This window comes from Pogona vitticeps, chromosome 6 (genome assembly GCF_051106095.1).
Source record: "Pogona vitticeps strain Pit_001003342236 chromosome 6, PviZW2.1, whole genome shotgun sequence".
Lineage (NCBI taxonomy): Eukaryota > Metazoa > Chordata > Lepidosauria > Squamata > Agamidae > Pogona > Pogona vitticeps.
The window spans coordinates 107365445-107390073 of NC_135788.1; the positions used below are offsets into that span (position 1 = coordinate 107365445).

Sequence of the window (24629 nt, forward strand, 5' to 3'; positions counted from 1 at the left end):
GAACAAAAGGAGAGACCTTATCTCAGGATGCTCAAAACTATATACAATGTTTATTTATAAAAAGCCCAACATGTTTCATCCAATTATATATTCCCAGGTCTTCTTCAGGGGATATTAAAATAGTCAGCAGAAATGACCGTAGCGAATATATCTCGGAACGTTGTATATTGCTGTCATGAGACAAATATGCAAGGTTATTCAGAGTGAAATTTAAAGGGAGAAACCAGTAAAAAAAAAAAGGAGGATTAGATGCTTAGTTGTAGAGAAATACTTAAGGAGTCATCATAGGAATGGCAGAGAATGGAGCTGAGATGACAGGCAGAAAGTTTTTTCATTCAAAAAGCTGGCTTTGCCTTTGTTTTGATCATTTTCTAAATGGTTCGATTCAACTGTATGCCTTGAGGGCTGAGTTCAAAGCAAAAACATGGGAAAACAAAGTTAAATTTTAACTTTTGATGAAATCTGCCGGGAGAAGGCAGCTTTGGCAATTAGAAAATGATAAATTGCACCCCTGCTTCAAAGCTGCCATATTTACACAATCAATGGGCAAAGTCTGTTGTTTCAGCTCTTGACGCTTAATTACCAAACAGGAGAAAGGTAATTCACAACTTGTGCAGCTGCTTGCTTGGAGGATTAAAAAAAGAACTTTTGCTTATTATAAAGTAGCTTCTAATTGTGAAGCTGCCGTCCTATCTATTTCTGCCCTGATCAGTCAATTAAATATAATTTAGTTCTGAACAATCCAACTGTTCTTGGGATTCGGGAAATTCCTCAATTTTCAATTTGCTTCCAAATAGCACAGATAAGGCAGAAGATACCTTGGGTAGAATTTACCTGTAGAATGACGCAACAGGTTTTTGACCAAAGGAAATTTTGTGCTCTCTGGAGGCTGCTCTCAGCCAACCAGCATAGCCTTGCTCTGAATGCTTGTTGTGGTTTTTTCGGGTTCTTTGGCCGTGTTCTGAAGGTTGTTCTTCCTAACGTTCTGCCGATCTCTGTGACTGGCATCTTCAGAGGACAGCACAGAGCACAGAGTGCAGTCCTCTGAAGATGCCGGCCACAGAGACTGGCAAAATGTTAGGAAGAACAACCTTCAGAACACGGCCAAAGAGCCCAAAAAAACCCACAACAACCATTAGATCCCGGCTGTGAAAGCCTTCGCGAATACTGTACTTGCTCTGAATACTCGAAGGAATTAGAAAGGGCAGAGCAGCCCAACATGTTTTGCTGCCTGTGGCAAAGGACCAAATGACATCCACTGTCCATTCTGGATACCGAAAATGAAATGGAACTGGGTTGTCATGGGACTTGTCTTTCATTACTGGCACCCCAAATAGTGGGTGTCAGGCTGGTTTAGAGAGAGAAGACAAGCTGTATACAAGAAGGAAATGGCCAAAGGGGCCCAGGAGTAAACAGCTGCCAGCTGCCAGTGCTGTTCCCCCCCCCCCGAATCCTCATCATCAGCTGCCTGAAAAAAGTTGCTTCACTCTTACTGTAAAACCAACCTTGAAAAAAAAACAACAGTCAATTTCTTCATTATAAGGGGAGTTTTGTTAATGATATATGCCACCCATGGAAGGAATGCTGCATCTTTCCCCAGCATTTTTCAAAAGAGGGTTGAAAAAGGCGTATTTCTTTTTGTGGGGCAGGCCAGACCTGGACATGAAGTGATTCCGTAGGAGTGCTGCATTCTAGGAGGCTAAAAAAAGTAAGTGAATTTAAAAATAAAATAAAAATGAAACCTACAGTTGTGTCAGTGAAGAAATGGAAATGCAAAAAGAATAATAATAGGAATAATTCTTATATAAGGTTTATACATTTCCCCCTTCATAGGGCTCAAAGACATTCTCACTATCATGCTCTGTTACAGTGTGATCCTGGAAAATCAGTCAGAATGCTTGTTTCCAGATTACAGATGGGAGAGGGAAAATAGTGAGACTTTGTTCCCCTCTTGGCAGAGCCCAAAGGCTCAAATAATCTGCGCTAATTCTGAAAGTGGCATAGTGTGTAAGAGAAATCCGAGTGGCTGGAGAGACGAAGAGATACTTAGTTAAACAGAATGGATTAGATTTGATAGAATTCAAGGGAGTGGAATGTGGAAAAGAAGGGAAAAGAAGATGATTCTGTTTGTTGATTCCAAAGATGGAGGCAAGAAGAAAATGCATGAAAAAAGTGGCACCAACTTATTTTTTCCAAATAGCTACTCGGTTACATCAAAGGTCCCACTCAGTGCATTCCAAGATTTGTTCCAGTGGCATTCATTTTTCCTAAGTCCCAGAGCAGGAAGAACTGTAAGTAGTCAGACTAGCTAGACAAAGAGAAAGTAAGAGGGAAGGTAAATACAGACAATAATATACAAAGGAGTTGCTTCCTGACTGGTGCATGCAGTAATTTGTGCCCAGGAAATAGTCTCTTTGTTTTGAGGTCATGTATAAATATATAAATATTTGCCTTGTAGTCCAATGATTATATCTGAGGAAGTGGACTTTTGCACAAAAGCTCACATTAAAATAGAGCTGTTAGTTTTTAAGGTGTCACAACATTTTTGTCTTTTATCGGGTCCTGATATGCAGTCATTGTGTCGGCTTTGCCAAAAGGCAAGGAGACTGTTTCCACCTCACTTGTTTGTTCAGGTTTCTGACGTGGTGCAAAATCGGTGTGCCAGCTTATCATGAGATTTTTTGTACTTAGTGAACTATTAGTTCCTTGTCAATGTTGTTTACATTTCCTCAAAGGGAACACAGTAATACTGATAGGCAGGTGTAGAGACTCAGGGTTATGAACCTGTCAAATGGGCTATTATGTTCTGTAAGAAGAAAGAAGTTAGCATAATAACATAACAATTCCTCATTTTCTTCCCCCAAACAAGAACGAGGGTGAATTGGTCTTTCAGGAGATAGACTGTTGACCTTACCAGGAGATGGACCATAATTATGTTGCAGAGCAGAGGTTCATCCCAAGGCATTTTGTGGCCTGAGGCAAAATACAAGCTGGTGACCCTCTCCCATTCCATGTTCAGATGTTGTCTGTGTTTGTAGATGAATTATATTCCAACACTGCTGATGGGGAAAGTAGAACGCTTGGAGAAAATTACTGCTTTGCAGAGGCCAGAATCCAGTATATTTGGATCTGTAGTCTAAAAAAGCAACTTTTTCAAACTCTGGAGAAGTATCTTGTACCACATCTGAAGGAAGCAAGCACACTGGGGATAAAAAAAAGGCCATGTTGCAGTTCCACACCTTCTGAGAATCTGAGGCGGAAGGCAATCAGAATGCTCTGCCTCATGATACGGCCGGTTGTGGCACAGCACCTGTTTTACATGGAGATGGTCCTCGGTTCAGTCCTTGTGACCACTAGGATCTTGGGTAGCCATTGATGGGAAAGATCCCTTCCTAAAACCCTAGACAGAGGCTGCCAGTGACAGTAGATGGCTGAGTGGGTAAGACAGGCAAATGGTTTGACTTGATCCTTTGAGAATTTCAAGGTGTAATTGAAAACCAACACAAAGACATCTTTCCCCCATCTTTACCCCAGCAATCTGTAAAAGTGTATTAATATATATATATATTTATGTGTGTATGTGTGTGTGTATACACATATACAGACACATACACACATAATCATATATTTTTTGTACATGTACAGAGAGACAGCATGTAGATGCAGCTGCCATGAGAGGAGGCCTATTGGACTTTATGCAGGGATCTCTCATGCAGTACTAGAGTCAACAATTACATCAATATAATCACGACTTCCCCTCCCATCTCTCCTCCACCTGCATTGCTGAGGCTGGCAGCAACCATTTGTGTGTGCGTGTTTGTGTGTGTGTGTGTGTGTGTGTGGGCGCGCGTGGGGAGAGAGAGCGAGGGGGAAAGGGCATCTATTCTCCTTCCTCTTTCTTCTCTTCTCCTTCCTCAGCATCACTGTCAGGCTCCTCTTCATCCTTCTCACTGTATTGCGACGCTGCATCTATTTTCTCTGGAGGAGGCTGGAATGCAAACACAGTGTGGATTATTTGTCGTTACCTAAGCACGTATGTGTTTTGTGTCTAGACTTCTGAGCCGAAATCTCTCTAAATCCTATGATCAGGACACAAGGATTCCGAAGGCTTTCCCTGGCAGAGGCTCCTATGTCTTCTTGACATCTGTGCAAGAGGGAGGAAATTAATAAATACAAGTCTGGCAACAAGAAAAGAGTGTTCCCCTCTCCATGCCAGTGCTTGTTAAGGGGGACAGGACTCTCTAGCAAGAAGAGAACAAGAGCAATCCTACAGTGAACTCAACTGTACCAAATTCAAACTCAATAAAAGACAAATGGAAGGCTTCTTCTTTGAAGCTTTTGTTTGCTTTTCTCTTAAAACCTGCCCACAGCCTAATACACACTTAAATTCCCACCCCCTTCCTCAGCACCTACATGGAGCCAAAGCAATGATTAATTTGCCAATATCTTGAAGTGGCTATCTTATTAAGCTACTTCACAATATTGGCAAGTTAAAGAGGCTTGCTTTTGGTCTGTTTCCAGTGATCAGACATGCTGGGAATGGATTGAAACCAAAAAGTTCATGCCCCTGATAGGAACCAGAAAGGTGTGGGTAGACATTGTGTGATCGCAAAGACATTGTATGATCGCCATCTTTTGGAGTGTGACAGCCCACCCTGCAGCAGAGCAAATAGCAGACTAAGTGCCCATGTTGTCAGCCTCTTCGTTTAGAGACAAAAGAAGAAAACGTGACACAATGAGTAACACAATGAAGATTTAGAAAGTTTGGTACAGTGTTGCACAAGTGAACAGAGAAAAATGAGAAAGATTTTCAACATCAGAGAAAAATGACTTCCTCATCCTCAGGAAATTGAAAAATTTTAGGATTACATATTGTGATCAAGTTAATAGGTTTATGGCAGACTGTCTGCTGTGAAGGGTGCATGGGTCTGTGACCAGTCACAAAAATATTGGGAGTTTTTCTCTTTCTCTGTGTTTGTAGGGATGTATGGTCTCTGTGTTCTGTGCTATCTTTCTCTCTCTCAATCTTCTCCACCGACTTCACTTCTGCTTCCCCAACGTCCTATGTCTCTCCCTCTCTCTGATTTCCATCACTCCTTTTCCCTCCTGCAGCCCCTTTCTTTTTTTTCCTGTTCATCCTAGAAAGAGAAGCTCAACTTTCTGGATGTGCTTCATTTGTTGTTATTTAAGACCCTCACTTCCCTCCTCACAGGGAAGAAATGGAAAAAGCACAGCTGTTCTTAAGGCAGTATATTCATACACTCCTTTAACTGATGACATCACTGAGCTCTCTTTTGCTTTCTGGACCTTTCTGAGAAATGTGATTCTCCTCACCTCATCCTCTTCCTGAGTGGGCAAAACTGTGTACCCGGAGCCGATGGAGCCCTCAAGTGGGCCCTGGTGATTGCTCAGAGCCTGCATTTTCAGGGCATCTGGGTCTGGGTCTGGCTCACGCCCCTCAGCCCTGGCATCAATGACTTCCAGCTCTTTCAACGACAGGTAATGGACTATGCCAGCACCAAAGGAGTCACCCACCACGTTGATGGAAGTTCTCATGCGATCTCTGCAAGAGGGAGGGGAGTGAAAAAGGGGGCAGGAGTTAGAGTGGTAACTGCATCACTGCTCACCTTCTCCAACTTATCTGCTTATACTAGTGCTTGTTATTTCTTTTTTGCTATCTTGCCTGCTGACAGAAATCTATGGGGGTGTGTGAAACTATTATTTGATAGAGGTACTTCCTGCAGGTTGCTTTGGAAATCAACTTCATTTCTTGGGAAATCAACCAAAGGCCATTAATGAACAGCATATGGAAAAAATGAAAAACTTGGGGGGGGGGGGGGAAACCCATCACTTTAAAAAGACTTCATTAAAATAGTAAACATATTAACCAGCACATTAAAAGAACACTCCTTATGCCTTGTCCAGGCTTTGAAGGGTATTACAAACTGAGATTTATAAGAATGGAGGTAAAAGGAAACACACATTAAAATACAGAAAAACCCCGGTGCTGGCTTTCGGCCTACCCTACTCCTGCATCCCACCTCCATCCCACCATCCCCAAGCCAGACCCCTTGATTCTTGTTCTTGGCAATACTCACAGTAGCCAATCCACAGCAATGAGGAGGCTGATGTCCTGGGTGGGGAGCCCCACAGCGGTTAGAATTAGAAGCATGGTGACTAACCCTGCACTGGGTATACTGGCTGCCCCTACACTGGCCAATGTGGCTGTCAGGCTGTGGGAACAGATGGAAAGAGAAAGAAGTGTGTTGCTTATTGGTTTGTTGATATTTATATCGGCATCCTAGAAAGGCCTGTGGGCTGTCACAGCAATCCAAAAAGTTCAAAACAAAGAAGGAAAAATGAGATTAATGTACAAAAATATATGAATGGATAAGAACAAGCACTGAAACAAGACCACTCCATGACATTTGTCTGGTTTTTCTTTCTTTCTTTCTTTCTTTCTTTCTTTCTTTCTTTCTTTCTTTCTTTCTTTCTTTCTTTCTTTCTTTCTTTCTTTCTTTCTTTCTTTCTTTCTTTCTTTCTTTCTTTCTTTCTTTCTTTCTTTCTTTCTGTTTATTAATTTTTTTCCAAAATAGGACAGAGAATCAGGGCAACATATTTCAAACAAGGCTAAAGGCCCAGTGCAATAAAATATCTTGGTGCCAGCTGGAATTTTGCTGCCAGCACAATACAAAGCCAAGGTTCTGCTTTAAAAAGCAGCCTCATAAATGAAATGGAATCTGTCCAATCCCACTCTTGCCAAACACCCGCATCCAGACACAATTCTAGCTGCTTCCGAAGAAATGGACGGACCCAGAAGCGCACATTCTCACCTGACGGTGGCAATCTGTCCCCCATCCAAGTTTATGCTGTTCATCTGCGCAATGAAGATGGCTGCCACGGCCTCGTAAAGAGCGGTGCCATCCATGTTGATGGTGGCCCCAATGGGTAGTACGAAGCGTGTCACCCGTCTATCAATTTTAAGGTTCTCTTCAAGGCAGCGGAAAGTGACAGGCAGTGTCCCAGCACTGGTATGAAATGGACGTGGGTGGGGGCAGTGGTCGGACAAAAGAGAAAAATAGATTTTAATAATTGGGCAGCCATTTTCAATTTCTGCAAAGCATCCAATAAGGCATGTCCTCCTTCCCCTTCATTGACTCATATCTGCACACAAGTTGAACCACATATGAGTTATGGCAGCTGGACCTCTTTCTTATCAGGTTGAAATGTTTTGCTACTCATCCAAGTAGATTCTTCAGTCTGAGGAGAGTTGGTAGGAGACCCATGAGATATCTTCCACATTGGTTTCACTTCCCCCTGGCCTGAATATGCTCCTTGGATGGACAAAGAACGGGGTGGGGGGGTGAGGGATAATCTCACTTCTGCAGTCCTCCACTGATTGTCATGGGCCGTTAATGGTCATTAACAGTGGTCTTTCTGGTGTGTGTGATCCTAATCTTTCTGGGGAAGGATGAAAGGGCAGCAGGATAAATAGGAGACAGATTGTATCTATTCTAAGGCCTCCACCCCTGCTGAGTGTAGGATTTTCTATATGCAAATGTATGACCTCCCTGACCCCTCCCTGGTCCCACCAGAAAGACCACTGTTAACAACTCATGACAGTGGGTGGAGAAGAAAATCAGAAGTGGGATTATCCCTCACCCGCAGTTCTTTGTCCTTAAGGAGCCTATTCAGACCAGGGGAAGTGAAACCAGCATGGAGGATATCTCAGAGGTCTCCTACCAACTCTCCTCAGACTGAAGAAGTTACCTGGGTGAGTAGCGAAATGTTCCAGCCTAATAAGAAAGAAGTCCAGTTGCCATGACTCAGCTTCCAGATAACCTCACTTGGATGGCTGAGAATCTTCTGACAGGCCTACAGGCTCAAGTCACACCATGCCTGAGTGAAATGTCTGCTGTACAACTATTCATTTATTTACTGCATTTTCTTCTCTTGTGCACCAAATTGTTCAGAGTGGTCTCCTCGCCCTATTGAATCCTCCCAGCAAGCTTGTGAGGTTATTCAGACAGAGATATGGTGAATCACACAGGTTTATCCTGTGAATCTGAAGGCAGAAGGGGGGGGGTAATCACACTATCCAGTTACACCAGTTTGATTCCACTTTAACTGTCATGGTTCCAACCAAGAAAATACTGTACTGGGATTTGGAGAGGGAGTTCAGTATTCTCTGCCAGAGAGGTCTAGCGTGCTCCTTGTTGTAATAACAAATTAAATAACAACCAACTTGCTGCTTTAGGTCAGTGGTTCTTAACCTTGGGTAATCCAGGTGTTCTTGGACTGCAATTCCCAGAAGCCTTCACCACCAGCTATGCTGGTTGGGGCTTCTGGGATCTGCAGTCCAAGAACACCTGGGTTACCCAAGGTTAAGAACCACTGCTTTAGGTAACTGCATCTGATTGCAGGGTTAAAAAGGCAGAATACACTATCTGCCTTTAGTGCATAGAACAATTGAGTGATGAGGACTGTTGTGTGTGGGACTGGGTGTTGGCTTCAGCCAGTTTGGTCCTTGACATGATCCTTCCTGGAAATTCTTGTTCCCCATGGAGAATAGCCACCAGTTTTGGGGAGAAAGCTGAGTCTTGTTGGGATCATGGTGGATGAAGGGTTAAACTCCTGTCCTTTTGTGACCTGCCTCAGTCCTGATCAGACCTCTTCCCTGCCCCCCATGGTTGTTATTTAAATGATAATAACACACTTTTTAAGCCAAACAACTTATTAAATATTATGATACTCCTTATGTTTTGTCTAAGCTGGGTTTCCTAATTTCCTCACAGACCGAGGTTTCAATCCTGTACATGCATATCTGAAAGAAGTCCCACTTAGCTCAATGAACTTACTTCTGAACATGTATGTAAAGGATTCTGTTCTACACTGGATTTATTCTCTCTTTTCAGAAAAAAATCCTAGAAAATCTGAGAAGGGGAACAGGAATTTTTCTCTGAACACCTTGGTCAAACCAAAATCTTAGAGGAAGGGACAGCCATGACAATTCATATAGTATCAAAAAAAAAAAAAAGATACAAGTATGTGGTACAATTAACTGTTATACAAGATATTTTTCCCTTCCTTTCTGTACTGTGCTGATTTAAACCTGCATGAGTGCTGCTTTTAACCTATAAAGCCTTAAATGGCCTGGGTCCAAGTTATCTCAAAGACTGTATCTCCCATTATGAGCCGGCTTGGATGTTAAAGTCATCAGGAGAGGCCTGCCTTTCGGTCCCATCCCCTTCACAGGTGCATCTGATGCGGATAAAGGAGAGAGCTTTCTCGGTTGCTGCGTCCAGACTTTGGGACTCCCTCCCACTGGAGGCTAGACTGCCCCCCAACTTTGCTGTCCTTTCACAAGCAGGCAAAGACCTTTCTCTTCAGGCAAACCTTCCCTCAGTAACCAGCTACCTGTATGAGATTCTTAGATGGGCTATTCTGTGTTACTATTTTGACTGGGTTTTGAGTACTACTGGTGTTTTTTATTTCTCAAAGGGTATTTGTTTGTTCCTTTTACATATTTAAATATTTGTATACTGTACTTATTGTTTTAGTGATGTAAACTGCCTCTTTATACCTATTGTTCTCAGTTTTAAATAATGTCTTTTAATGATGTAAACCATCATTGTATACTCTTTTTTTCCAGCTTTAAATATTGCCTTTCAGTGATGTTAGCTGCTTTTTGTCCTTTTTAAGGATAAAGGTGAGGTAAAATTATTTTAAATTAATAAGGAGGTGGCGCTAGTTCTTACAGAAGAGTAATGACACTTAAGACACTTTATGAGGGAACAATGTTTTTCTGGCAGCAACAATTCTTCCCATGTTCAAAAAAGTTACCGTCCTGTGGATAATGACAGAGAAATAAAATAAAACAAAATAACCTATACCTGGAGGCAGTACCAAGGGCAGTAAGCCATGCTTGGAATATACCAGCGTAGAAGATGAAGGGGTTCTGGCGGGTGATGACAAAGAAGATAAGGGGCAGCACCATGGCACCATGGATAACCAAGCCCACAATGACAGTCACCATGTACATGCCCAGCTGCCGGGCTACCATCTCCAGGTCTTTGATAGCTGCAATCTTGCCACAGATGAGGGAAGCAATGCCAAATGGGGAGTACCTACAGAAAAGCAAGATGAAGCCATTGAGACTTTTATGAGAGGAAATGAGGAAATAACGTTTTCACTAGTCCAGTTGCAGAGTTGATAGTGAAAGACATTCCTAGGGGTCCTAGGAATTGCCAGAAGATGCTCACTCAGCAGTTTTGATAGCTGATGGCTACATGAAACCCTGGAAGAAATTAAAGCTGAAATGTCACTGGTAAAGGACGCAAGTCCAAAACATTGCTGATGGTGCAAGCTAGCTGCCTTCTTTAGGTGGTGAAGGTGAGGGGAGATGCTCATGCAGCCTTTGGTTTGAAAGGTTTGAGTAGGTTCCAAGAATCAGTGGGCCAGAACTTTATTATAGACCCAGCAAAGTCCCTGCACACCTTGGAAGTATTAGCAGCTCCTTCTGTTGAAAAAGAGCAAGTGGCTGCCTTGGATGGGTGGAGTCCCTTCAAATATCTGAGAATCTTTCACTATTTAGGGCAGTATTCCTTAAACTATTGCCCTCTGGGTGTGCTGGACTATAACTCCCACCATTGCAGTGAGCAGATGTAGGCAGATCTCTTGCTCTGCTCAAGAAAAATAATGTCTGCAATTTCTTATGGCTCCCTCAGACACCCGTCCTGTAACATAGGATTGCACGCAGAATTCCAAGGTTCCTCCTCCTCATTTCTATTTTGGTTTACAGACTAGAAGTATGTACAGTACATAGTATAATAGCCACAGAGAATATATTTCTTGAAATAACAGGAGACAGACAGAAGCAAACAGGACCCACCCATATATACACAGAAATAGTGTTATAGACAAATCTGTTCCTGATCGCAGAAGGAAGGTTGGAGTCAGTAATTTCAAACATCTAATTATCACAGGTACCAATAAACCAGTCACGTTAATGAATTGCATCTATGTTACTTTGGTATAATGAGTTAATACCTAGGTATTGTTAAAAACTATTTTTAAAGTAGATTGTAATATGCATTTTGGGAGGAATTTTGAAGGTTTTATGTCATTTTCTTACCAACCCTAAGTGGCAAAGGTGGTATTATTTGGTTTAGTTTTTTATTTTTATAAATATTTCCAAGCTGCATTATCAAATCTAATCACTAAAAGGAAACAGGGAGCATATCCATGTATTTTTCTGGCCTGTTGGTAATTGCAATATAACAAGTTACTTGTGTGATCAGAACAATAATTATAATGGTAGTTGGCTGGCAAGGAGTGATGAGTAACATGCTGTTTTTTATTTTAAAATATTGCGTTTGTGTGTACAGAAAAAAAAAACTTGGCCCTTATGATACAAGCTAGAGACAAGACTGGCCGATATCATGGGATATTTTTGTGGCCTAACAAAGGTATTACCCACCTTTAACTTCCGTTCATATGTGGGTGTGGGTGTGTATCTAAAAACACGCAAAATAAATGCTTTTTTATAAAATAAAAAAGACAAAATAAAGAGAAACATTTCAAACAGATAACATTTAAACATTAGGCCATCCCACCCATATTGCGGCAACAGGGTAATCAAAGAGAAAATCTTTCAATCCATTATTTTCTGGTTCTTTCTGCTAATACTACAATAATGGCAAATGCCAAAGAAATGCAAATCAATAAGTCATATTTTTGCATAAAAATGAATTGGTCTACCAAGTAGCTTTAGAAATGAATCTCTGGGTTGCATGTCCCTCTCACCACATGATCATAGAGACCAGCTTCATGATGATCTCATTGAGAATGTTGAAAAAATCAGCCATGGGCTTGGCTTGCTCCCCCATCTTCCCCATGGAAATGCCGAAGGCGATGAAGAAACCAATCAAACCTGTCATTGGGGGTGAAACAGGAAAAAGAATTCAGAGAAAGAAAGAAAAATCCACTACCTTCAGCCTTGCGGAACTCCTACCTGCTCGTTACAGGATCGGGCGGGGGGAAACGTGGAGGGGATTGCATTTGCCAGTATACTGTATTTTATTCTGCCCATGAAAGAAAACAGGAATAGAGGGGAAATTTATTTTTATATGCAGTGTAATGTATGGGGGAATTTCCAGAGTTTTTATTTGAAATGTTGATGCAATTTTGCTGTGTATTTGAAAATACACTCACCAATTTCCACACCCCATCCTGAGCCATATTGATTGCTTCTATGAGAAGAATGTTAAATATACTGAACATGTGTCAAATTCAAAACTAGATTCTTTGCTTCTCTACTGCCTTCCCTTTTCCTCATCTCACACTTGGTGTCCACACACAGCAGAATCAGAGCTTGGAAACATTAGCATTGGTGTTAAAGTGTTAGCATTAATTCAGAAATTAAGTCATAGACATTATTTTAGCTAACAGTTAATAATGTGCCCAGAATTTTAAAAATGTGTTAGAAAAATCAATTAAAATCAGCAAACGTAACAAAAAATTGCTAACTTTAAATTACTCTCCACATTAAAAATAGCTGAGTGATCTAGCCATATAAACACAAGTTTTAGGTTGGATAATGCCTTCATTGGATTAACTAAAAAGCTGCATTCAAAAAAGTGAACTTTCTAGTTTTCCAGAATTCATAATCTGACAAAGATGGTAAAACTGAATATAGGCAAACACTCCAAAAACTGGGCCAAACGTAATGCTCATTGTTCTTGGCGTTTGCCTATTCACAATGAAACAGAGTAGTCTAACATTAATTTACAGCAGGGTGGGCAATTAATTTCTATAGGGGGCCACATGAAAAATCTGAACTGTGTTCGGGGGCCGAACCAACTTTACTTAAAAATAAAAGATAAGCAACTGATCAACTTTAGACAAAAGAAAACTATAAATGGTTTTGATGTTCAACTTGTTCAGTAAGAGAAATCCAGTCTGTCTTGGGTTTGAACAAGTGCTTGAACACCGGATTGGAGTGACGACCGGCGGGCCGGACAGGAGCAGATTGCGGGCCGTATGTGGCCCTCAGGCCGCACTTTGCCCGTGTCTGATTTACAGTCTTGGACTGCTGGACATCTGTTAATTATTAAACAGCTAATTTCTATTTGGTTCTCTAATGCTGAAATATAATTAATTTTTAAGACCACTGTTTCAACAATTACATTCACTATGTAATGAATTAAAAAGTAATGAAATGATTTTTAAGGCCAATATCCTGTTACATTTTGCACAGAAGAAACAGTTGCAGGTATGGCTCCAGCTAATTCACGAGGTCCCAGTTGCATGTTGGTTGCACGCCTGTTTGCGCAACCAGTTACATGCCCAGCACATGCCTGGCACCTAATCAGCATCTCGTCAATTAGCTGTGTCTATATCTGCTGTGGCTTCCCTCCCATGCACAGTGAGAAGAAACAGGATACTGGCCTATCAGATTTATTCCAAGCTCTGAGGAGAATGACATATGAATAAGGGAGAAGAGTTTTGAGGTGGTAGATACACCATTTCAGACTGTGATGGGAATTCCATCCTTTGGAACGTTTGTTTGAATGAAGACAACACTAAAGAAAGTAGAATACAAATACAGATGACGAACATAAACTTTAAAATATACACTCCCTAACAACAATAAAGTAAATTCTACCACCTCAGGATTCTACCATATTCATTCTGCTGCATAAAGAAGGGAGTCAACCAGGCCAAATTGCATTATAACACAAACTGTTTTTGAAAACTTTTTTTAAACTTAAAAATGATTTCCCATGAGGTGGTTGTCACGGCATGTCAAGTTGTGTGTCCATGAAACCTGGCCATGTTCCCCCACTGCTGCCAAGCCCTTCCCCTTTGTTTTCCATCAAAATGTTTCAGGCTCACCCAAAACGTTCATTCCGGCCTTGAACTCCAGCCGTTTCTGGGTAATCGTGCTGGGGCCCACGTTAACTTCTGTGATGGTAGCATTGAGCACCGTCCCATTGACGCGGACTATCTGACTGACATTTTCTTTACGAACCACCACAGGTGGTACAGGCACCTTCGTTGAAACAGTCTGGATCTGTGTGCGAAAGAGGCAGGAGGCTAGGTGGAAGACAGGCCAGTTTGGAAAAGAGCACCCCCTGATATTAAGCCCTCCCTGACTTTCTTCTCCCTGGTGAATGTGGCGTCTGCCGGTTTCATTACCTGCTGGAAACAGGCTTGCACCAGGTTTTCAGGGAACAGGTTCCTGACCAAGTCCAAAAAAGCATCCAGGCTGGAGACATCCTCATTTCTGGTTGCCATTGACGAAGTTTTCTTCAGTTTTGGGTTGCCAGGATGGATGGATAGAACCAGTATGACACCCAAGATGGCCGCCGCCACTGTGGTTGACAAATAATACACCATGGCACGAGTGCCCATGCGCCCACTGGATTTGGCATCTAGGCCAGCTAAACCTGCCCACAAAACATATCACAGATGTTACAGGAACACAGAGTTGAAAGCAGAAGTGTGGAGATCGGTGTTTTTGGACGACAGCACCCAAATCTACGTAGACAAAATCCTTTCTTTCTGCTGTTCGTATCAATAAGGCAGCTTTGTTTTTTGGTGTAATCCTGAGCCCACCAATGACTAGAGTCCTGTAGAAAACCATATTTGAGGGGGGACAGGTGGGTGCAGAGCCTTTTATCTCTTGCATAGCTGCACCCAAGTACAAATCTGTAGGGGAATGATGTCTATGGATCAAGAATTCAGGTGGCGGTTTGCTACTTGTCAGGCCCATTGCCAGGGAAAGCCATATATGTAAACAAAGGGCTATCAGAGGGGCCATTTGCCATGGGTCCTCCCAAGCATTTCTTGAAGACAACATCTTTCTTTTTTGTGTGTGTGCATGCCTGGTATTACCTCCCGCTGCTTTTTCCCCTTTTCCTTCATGTATTTTGGCCTCAGCTAATGAAGAGAAGCCATTTCTACTGCCACTGCTGCCCTCTCACCTGAAATGAGACTAGATATCACGAGAGGCAGGATCAACATTTTCAACATGCGCATCAGGATGTCCCCAGGAAATGAAATCAGCATGATCAGGTCACTGTCAAGGGGTGGAAGCAGCCTCAGCAGCCCCCCAAACACAGATCCCAATATCACACCTGGAATGAAAAAGGGAGGGGGAAAACCATAAGGTCCTTGTTTATTTCAAAAGAAGTTGATATCATATCACAACAATCTCCTGGGCTCAGATGCATCCCACCTTCTATCTCTCAGGCCTAGATGATACATGAATGTCTTACTAAGAACTTAGTAATGCAATGTACCTAACAGGTGAGGACCTGGTAGCTATAGCTGACTAGGATGCCCATGCAGGGGAAATTCGTGGAATTCCTCGCAGGCAAATAAATGGGCTGGTTTGCTTTTCAGAATGCCTAATTGTGTTGAACATTGTAGTTGGGTATATGGCAGGTACCCAGTGTGGTATAGTGGATAAAGTGATGGACTAGGACTCTGGAGAGCAGGGTTTGAATCCCCACTTGGCCACTCACTTGGTAAAATCACTCTTTAAATATCTCGCTTACTTTGAAAGCCCTATTGGTTTCAATTTGACAGCAACTAGTTAACTATTCAATATGAGAGAGTCTGGGACCTGAGCAGGGATAGGAGCAGCATGCACTGATACGCCAGAGGCAGGAAGAATATGCATAGTCTTGTTCCTGTCTCCAACTTCTGCTCTCAGATATTTAGAGGAACACTGGAATCAAATTTCTGTGTTTAGTTTTGGAGCTTATTCCTATTATATACTGAGAAAAATGCAGGATCTTTTTTCCTCCGAAGGGAATAAACATTTACATCCATCCCTCAAGAGTTTTAGCCGTCAACACTGTGAGTCAAAGTGCAGAAGCCATATAGGAGGTTCCTTATTTCACTCTGCTCGCTAACTCAAGCACAGATCTTTTGCCCTGTGCAAAATCCCTCTGCTGCTCCAGACACTGTGTGGGAGGACTACATTCAATCTTTCAGGGTAGGATCATGATATTAATGATTTCTTAAGCCATTTTGTTGAAAAAGGATCTTTTCATGGGATCGGTTTGGGAAACAGTGCCCTATTTGGAGAAAAGCCAGGCTACTGGGGTTCATGCCCCCGAATCCTTTCTGGGAAAATGTCCAGGCATAAATATTGCCAGGGCTCAGGGCAAATTGCAAAGCCAGGGTATATAGTCAATGGAAAGTGTGGCACATAGAAGGGCAAGAAGCAATAATCCTATTCTACTTAGTGTCATAAAGACCCTTTTATAAACCTACTGAAAAGTTTTCCTTCCTTCCTTCCTTCCTTCCTTCCTTCCTTCCTTCCTTCCTTCCTTCCTTCCTTCCTTCCTTCCTTCCTTCCTTCCTTCCTTCCTTCCTTCCTTCCTTCCTTCTGTGCATTCGTACAAAGCAGGTAACTTTTAATGGTTTATTCTGACCAACTTATACATTGAAGGTTTGGGAGGGTGATGTGAAATGCTGATGTCCTTCCTTTGGTCGTCTTGTTGAAGCTGATTAGGAGCTGGTAGCAGCAAGGGGGGCAGTGCTACAGAAGCGAGCTACAGGGATTAGACCATATTTAATTTTCTTTCTCCTAAGCAATGACGTAAGAGAAACGATGAGAGACTAATGAAATCCTGGCCCTTTCCCCTATCAAACCGTGGTTCTGGCAGATCCTGCAAGACTGAATGGCTAGCTTGTTATGGTAGGAATGGGCTTATATCTACATAGCTCATTAGGAAAAGGATGCACTTATGTTTGTCAATAAAAATATAAATAGAATGCATTATTTACGTATGAAATCGAGAAAGAAACAGAGAGAGAGAGAGAGACTGCACAGTGAAGTGAATGTAATTCTGTACTTTAAAAAAGCCAGCCCAGCTTCTGTCAAAATAGAGGGGTTCAAGAGCATTTCAGCTGTATTGAAAAAGCATGGCTAGGACACGAAAGGATATCTTAGAGGGAAACCAGACAGGTCGTACACCTTGTGCTGTAATATGATATCAACCAGGTATTTTCAGGTCACTTTGGGGCATACAAACAATTCAAAGCTGGTTTCACACCCCCCTGTCATTTCCCACATATCTTCACATTGCAAAGGAAAAGAGAGCCGATCTTTGTTAAGATGTTTCAGCCATTGATTTATGAGGTGAAAATGTGCCTATGAGTAACTGTCTCTATCTCTGTCAGCCAATACGTGTAATACAAAAACTGTGCTTGTTTTCCCCCTCAGATAATGTATACGCAAAGCCATGCTGGTTTTGCCCTAAATCCCATTGGCCTCCTTCTCTGCTTATAAGAAATGTAGTTTCTTCTTTAGGTACTTAATGTCAGCCTCACCCTGAAGAGGTCACCAGAGGTCAGATGCTAAGAATCCAGCTATATTTCAGGGCACTAAAACTGTGAGTGTGCGGGTGGGCATACAAGGTTTCAAGATATGGCTGGATGCCCAGAAATGGGAGATTAGATAAGGGGCCATGGGAAGTTATTGCTGTTTATAGAAGGCAGGAATCCTGCCTTTTTAAAACAACAACAACAGCAACTTAGCCTCATTGACAAAAGATTTATCAGCCCATTCTCTTCTGCAATAATGACCAAGGGAACACAGCAGATTTCAATCCTTTTCAGATGTGAGACTCCATTTCTAACCCTGCCCTACAATGGGATCCAATTTTATGTTTAATTTGTAATGCACGTGCTTGTCTTTCTTCTTTCTCACTACAGATTTAGTATTCCCCCTCCTTTTTATCTAAAACATTTTGGGAGAGAAAGTTCCGAGGATATTCTAGGTTTTAGATAGTTTAATAGAACAGTCCTCAAACATGGATCTTCAGATGTTGGTGGATTTCATCTCTGAGAAGTCCTAAACTAACATGGCTAACATTCAGGAATTCTGGGAAATGTAGAGCAATATTTAGAGTCACAACGCTGAGAAACACTGTCTTAATATCCTCATCAATGAGCTGAGAATGAGATGAAAGAAGTACAGAAGCACTCTCTCTGTTTCCAATGTGGAAGTGTGGGTGCGAAAAACTCTTAAGACAGTTATACTGCAGAATGCGCACTGGGAGTAGGAAAAGAAAACTAGGCGTGAGGAAGGGAGACTGGAATATAGTGAAGTAGCTGGGATCTTGAGCAGCAATAATCCATACTGCAACAGCACCAATCCAGAATGCAACAGGACACTGGTCAGGAGGTTCATCTGAGTGACTTGGCATGGATACCACCCCCACCCCCAATCTCTGCAGTTGTGAAAAGACTGCAAGAATGAATCAAAGTGGCTGGTTGTGTTTAGCCCTGCCGTCTCTAGTTCTATGAATGGAAGGCCTCTCCTCAGCCTCATCAAAGGCACTAATTGAATCTGGAGTTAAGAACAACAACAACAACAAAACCAGATCAGTTAGCAAGCAGACTATGCTAGAAGTGAATCCGAAAAGAAGGCAACAACAATGACCAGCCATGAAGCAAAGCATGCTAAAAGCAAAACTTGAAGGTGAGGAAAATCATGAGCTATCACAAATAGATACCTTCCATCATTTGAGAGAGCACTTCTCCCATATATGTGTGAAAGATATAGTTTATTTTGGCCCTCCAGAGTGGGAGTGGGAAACATAACACAGATTTCTGTGACACAAGACCCCCTATAGCAGTGTTGGGCAGTGGTCCTGGCTGATATCAAACTTTTGCTGATGGATTTTAAGAAGAGAGAAGGCTAAAGAAGAGAGAAGGCTACTTTAGGCAAGGGGAACAGCAGAAAAAGTGGAGAGGCAGAAGGAAACAAATGAAGACCAAGGGAAGTGTCTTTGCCCAAGCCCAATGCACTTCATCTTACCAATTATTGTGAGAGCAAGCAGCGCATTTCTCATAAGCCAACCACAGTATTTCTCCAGGCAAGGTTTCGGCAGGTCTTCCAAGCTGATGTGGGGGCCATCTGCCATGGGGACCTCCACATGGTTAGTCATCTCCAGGGCCACACCCAATGCCCCTTGTTTTGTCTCAAAGAGAGAGAGAGGAGAAAAAAGGGAGGAAAGGAGTTTATTAAGGTAGAAACAAAGTCATTCCCCCCCCATTTCAAAACAGAGAGATGGCAATGTGTAGAACAGCTGGTAAAGTGTACCCCCAAGCTGTCTCTTTGATCTAGATCTTTTTTATTCTTAAAATAACTATTGTGATGCTGATAATCAATAACAATTGTAAACAAAATTTGAGAGATTCACCAGTTAACTCAGTAAGAAACCTTTAATTGACAGTGTTATTTTTTCAAACTATTTTTTACTTCAACTATTTATACAAACTTCAGACATTAGCATAGGTGAAGATACATCTTGTTTTCCTCACGAAGGAAGGAATGACTCTTCTAAATTGACTCTTACAATTAAGTCTGCCATATAAAACTAAAACATATATAAATCTAACTGTCGAGAAATCATCAAGTATTTATGTGATTAACTAACAATTTATTTAATTGGGCAAAGTTAATGATGACATTCTGAGCTTTGATATTATGTATTTCAAGTTTTTTTTTTTTTAATTGAGGCATACATTATTTCAGAAAATGAATGGGGCTGGCTTCTGGCTGCTGCCTGTAAACCAAATACTGGCTTCTGTCTGGTCCACTTTTGTTCTACCTTTTGCCAGAAAGGGACTTTGGATATTTTACACAAAGTAAAGATGCATAGCAGGACCGGATCAGACGAATGCTGGGGGTCTTTGATACTGAGGATATTCATAGTACATCATCAGGTGGGTTTGGAGAGCAACATGGTCCAGCAGCAACCACGGCAGCTGCCACTGAACACCTTGCTCTGATATAGCTGGAACTGCATTGAGGCATTTTATACTGCTGGATGACTGCTTCCTAGTTCCACCCTTCTTTCTTCCAGGTGGGAAGCCTTGAAGGGGCAATTCCTTGGTCCACAGCATGACACTTCATTATGTCACCAGGAACTCCTGCCATATTGACTCCTTAGATCAGCATTTCTAAATGCCTTTGAGCTAGTGTCTGGGCCACCGCCAGATGCCTGAGACATGATAGTTAGGGTATAGCACTTGAAAATGTTACCTACTGATTCCCAGATGTCATGCTATTTGAAGGACACATGGAGCTGCAGTCCAAAAGAAAGCTCTGATTTATCATAGGGAATTAATTATGCACTGCAATGCCACATAATTCATCCAACCTCCAGATTCTCTCCCCTGCATTTCTTTCTTAGGACTAAAATAAGCCCTGCTTCATATATGTGTTGAAAACCTTGTTATTGAGTTTACAAAACAATTACCAGCGCTGCTCATTGTCAAAAAAGGAAGAAATGTGTCATGAAAAAGGACAAAAGAGGATCTAGACTAGTGTAACATTTGCAAATTTGCTGTATATGCATTTAGAGACAATTGTTGTAATTTAATTTTAAATATACTGTACACTAAACATCTGGTATAAGGAGACTATAACCAGAATGCTCCATCCATCATCTGTTCTCCACTGCTTTCTGAAGATCCACCCCCTTCCCTTGATGCACCTAGTATATTTCCAAAATGCACAGAACAGACTACAAGATACTAGATGGGCGGAATGGGGAGAAAACCCATCTTTGGGAATATAATGGAGATTTTCATAATGGAGCTCTTCTGTTCAAAAGGTTCACAGCGGAAGCATAGTTGTTCCTGTCTGGCCAGGAACTAAAGCAAAAAACTAGCAAGAATACGGGATGTTGTTTCCAAACTAGTCCCTGGCTGATGAAACTTGGATGAACTCTCCTGAGGAGCATGTTAATCAGCTAAAGGATAATCAAATGAATGCATTGGATTTTGGTAACTCTACATCTGACCGGCTCACAAAAAAAACCTTGTCCTTTTAAGCCAGTGGGTGTTATTTGCCCACTGTTACAGATTTAAACTGATTTAACCGTCCCCCCTCCAGTTGTTATTAAGTTATTGATATGCTCACAGGAGTCATACCTTCTGCCCAAGCTGTATTCTTAATCTCAACTCCCCCACTTTCTCTCTGTAAAACATCCTACTGGATTCCACATCTGGAATGCTGTCTTCCTCCAGACTCGAAAGCAAAATTACCTGCATAAACATGATGTGCCTAGCATGGAACTTAAGTCACAATCAATAGACTAATGAAAAGCAGGAGGAGGGAGTTTCTATCAGCATGTTCAGGACTGACATGAACTTTCTTTTATTGTAATAAGACATAGTAGTCAGGTTTATAGGATGGGATCCAAATGAAATGCGATGCACAAAGTAATTTACAATATTGTTAATAACATTATTTCTGCATCTCATTTCACTCTGATCCCCGCCCTGTATCCACAACACAAACATTATGCACATAAAGTGAATTTCGAATGTTATGAGTGGGTTATGAGAAAACCCATGCCAAAGCGAACCTGTTAGTCTTCAAGCTGCCATGAGACCCTTGAAAAACTACTGTCAGAGGAAAGAGCCACGACTCCGTGGAATCCCAGTGCAAGCTTCAGACCTTGGGAGACCCATAGCAGCCATTCTCAAGACTGGAAACTATTGGAAACAGTTCACACACCAACGAATAAGGTTTGTTATGTGACTTATGCAATCCTGATTCAGCCTATATCTCTTTCATATTGTGTTTTTGATCACAGCCAAAAATGATTGAGAATGGCTGCCCAAGAGCAAGACAACCTGGAGGTGTGGGTGGCAGGGGACCTTTAACAAAGATCTGGAGAATGCAAACAGAACATTCTCCTTCTTGTGTCCTTTATACAAAACAAAAGTGACAGTGTTTTGGAGAAGGAATACACTGCAATATATTTCACAGGTTGAAACAGAGACATGCCTGTGTCCCCTATTCACTTTCCATACGTTTTTACCAATCACAGCATGCTCCACCCCAGCTATCTTCTACCAAGCTCTACCCCAACTTTGCCTAATCTGAAGGCAGCCCTTCAGAGAGGTTTGACTACAATTACTGTATTCATGGCTGCTGACTAGAGGGTTTTTAATACTGTATAACGTATCCGAAGATGCCCAGTTAGGAGACACTGTTGTACTCTATTATATGCTTTTGGTCAATACATGAGAAAAACTTGCCCTCCTCAGGTACGTATTTGTTCTCTGTTGTTGATGTGTGCTATCAAGTCAGAACCTATTTATAGTGACATCAAGAGGGCTTTCATGGTAAGTGAGATATTTAAGGAGTTATTTTACCAGTTCTACACCCGCAATCAGTTTCCAGGACTGAGTGGAGATTCAAACCCAGGGCTCTTGAGTGTCACCCTATTCAGGACAGCACACTGGGTATCCCAACTTTTACTTTGTTGTTGTTGTTGCTATGTGCCATCAAGTCACCTCTGACTTAGGTACCTGGAAACCTTGATCATCTGATGTTTTGCCACAGTTCAAAGTATACCTTACCGCTTGTATCAGAGCTTGGAAATATTTTGCTCTGTAGTCCTGGGATAGGGGATTATGGGAACTTTAATCCCAAAATTAATATTTGCAAACTTTGTTCTAAATCACTGGTTCTTAACCTTTGTAACTCAGATGTTTTTGGACTGCAACTCCCAGAAGCCTTCGCCATCAGCTCTGCTGGCTGAGGTTTCTGGGAGTTGCAGTTCAAAAACACCTGAGTAACAAAGGTTAAGAACCACTGTTCTAAATTATCTGGGTGTGAAATGCTGCATTTGTGTGTGTCACATGGTGCATTTAATGTAAGTGCGCAGCCATCCATTACCTTCCTTCACACAGAATCTAAGGTAAGAAGAGAAATGTCACTCCAAAAATTGTCTTTTGTAATATTTGCAAAGAATGGGAAAAGTGACAAACAAATTAATCTTGAAGACTGGTATAAAGAAATGTGGAACTTAGCAATCAAAGATAATGAAAATAAGAAGGGGAGTGATAAAGTTTAATGATTTCAAAAATGTATAGAATTTATATTTGGAGCATGTCTTTTCTAAAGGAAAAGGTTACAGGCCAGCAGAAGAATCAATGTATTTTTGGAGAGGTATGGGATGAAAAGGGATATAAATTGATATTACTGGTCTCCTAGTCCCAATGGTGAAGGTGGCATGGGTGGAAATAATCCAGTGTGTATTGTATGTAGTTATTATTGTATTTGTATTTTAGTTATGATAAAAACAACAACAAAAAAACAAAAATTGTCTTTCGAAATATAGGCTATTATAGCTATGCTGAAACAGGGTAAAATTCTTTAAAACCAATTCCCTTTTCCTTTTCCTTTCATGATACCAAACCAGCTGAATGAATTTCTTCTCAGTCTGTAAATAGTTCTGAGAAAGGCCTGTGGTTTTTTTCCCCCTCTCTGCCTCTTTCGGTGAAAATGTGCAAATTTTTCCAAGGGAAAAATGTCAGTTAACCACATATGAAACAAGTGTTAATTTTTGAGAGAAGTTGGTAGACATGTGAGTATGGGGCTACAAAAACAAATCTGAATTTTGTGGCACCTGAAAATGCTGCCAAGTTTTATTTGGCATAAATTTTCATGGACTGGACCAGATGTGGGCCTGTTTCAACTGATGAAGTGAGCCGCACCCCACACAACCTTACCCCAAATAAAACTTTCAGGTGCTAAGAGACTCTTTGTGAATGTATATTTATGTATACAAATGCACAAAATGTGTATGTTGAATACACACATTTAGAACATATAAACTAATGAAAATGTATACAAAATGTGTGTGTATATCCACACATTGGATACCAAGTGTGATGTAGTGGATAGCATAATAGACTAGGTAAAGGTAAAGGTTCCCCTTAACAATTTTTGTCCAGTCGTGTTCGACTCTAGGGGGCGGTGCTCATCCCCGTTTCCAAGCCATAGAGCCAGCGTTTTGTCCGAAGACAATCTTCCGTGGTCACGTGGCCACTGCGACTTAGACACGGAACACTGTTACCTTCCCACCGAGGTGGTCCCTATTTATCTACTTGCATTTGCATGCTTTCAAACTGCTAGGTTGGCGGGAGCTGAGACAAGCGACGGGAGCTCACTCCGTTGCGTGGATTCGATCTTATGACTGCTTGGTCTTCTGACCCTGCAGCACAGGCTTCTGCGGTTAGCCCGCAGCGCCACCACGTCCCTATACGGGACGTGGACTAGAGATGAGGTCAAATCCTTGCTCGGCCATGGAAGCTCACTAGGAGTGTAGAACTGGTATGTGGTATGCTCCTTAAATATCTCAGTTACCTTGAACACCCTATTAAGGTTGCTATAACTTGGTTCCAACTTGAAAGCATATAACAACATATGTAACCTGGATGAGACACTGGAAGCATTTAATTTGAAGTAATTTACATTTTCTATCTCCATCTTTTTAGGTTCTGGGGCTCCTTAGGGCTCCATTTTGCTCTGGGGAAGCCTTTGGGAGCCTTGGGATTGGGAGCCTTTAATAATATAAAAGCACTGCCAGATCACCAGGGCAAAAAGCAACCCTATGGAGCGCCAGAACCTAAAAGGAGAGAGTTAGGTAGCTTTTAATTAGTTTAAATCAAATATTTCTGGGCTATGCCAATGCAAAGTTATATCAATAGGATTTTACCCATAAAACACAAAATTGCATACATACAAAAAGGAGATATATTCATTTTTGTAGCAAGGAGAATTCAAGCAATCTTAATTT

General features: G+C 41.6%; 1 protein-coding gene across 2 annotated transcripts; it reads right to left on the reverse strand.

Moving 5' to 3' along the window:
- Nucleotides 1-30: 30 nt before the first annotated feature.
- Nucleotides 31-24606, reverse strand: LOC110078587 (excitatory amino acid transporter 2). Of its 2 annotated transcripts, none has more exons than XM_072976678.2 (10): nt 18842-24606; nt 14988-15140; nt 14200-14375; nt 13897-14074; nt 11806-11932; nt 9894-10127; nt 6834-7028; nt 6099-6233; nt 5335-5563; nt 31-3988 (listed from the first exon to the last, which is right to left on the reverse strand). In XM_072976678.2, the coding sequence occupies exons 1-10, from the start codon at nt 18969-18971 to the stop codon at nt 3881-3883; spliced, it is 1665 nt and encodes a 554-aa protein (XP_072832779.2). In that variant the 5' UTR covers nt 18972-24606; the 3' UTR covers nt 31-3880. The 2 variants fall into 2 exon arrangements, with proteins under 2 accessions (XP_072832779.2, XP_072832777.2); XM_072976676.2 differs by having other exon boundaries at nt 14200-14450.
- Nucleotides 24607-24629: the final 23 nt, after the last annotated feature.

Bases quoted from the DNA above. Each gene is read 5' to 3' on its own strand.
- LOC110078587 (XM_072976676.2), bottom strand. From the start codon at position 18,971: ATGACTAACCATGTGGAGGTCCCCATGGCAGATGGCCCCCACATCAGC. The intron at 14,075-14,199 runs GTAATGAAACCG...TTTCGCACACAG, and splicing joins TGCAAGCCTGTTTCCAGCAG to ATCCAGACTGTTTCAACGAA. The intron at 5,564-6,098 runs GTGAGTATTGCC...TCCCTCTTGCAG, and splicing joins ATTGCTGTGGATTGGCTACT to AGATCGCATGAGAACTTCCA.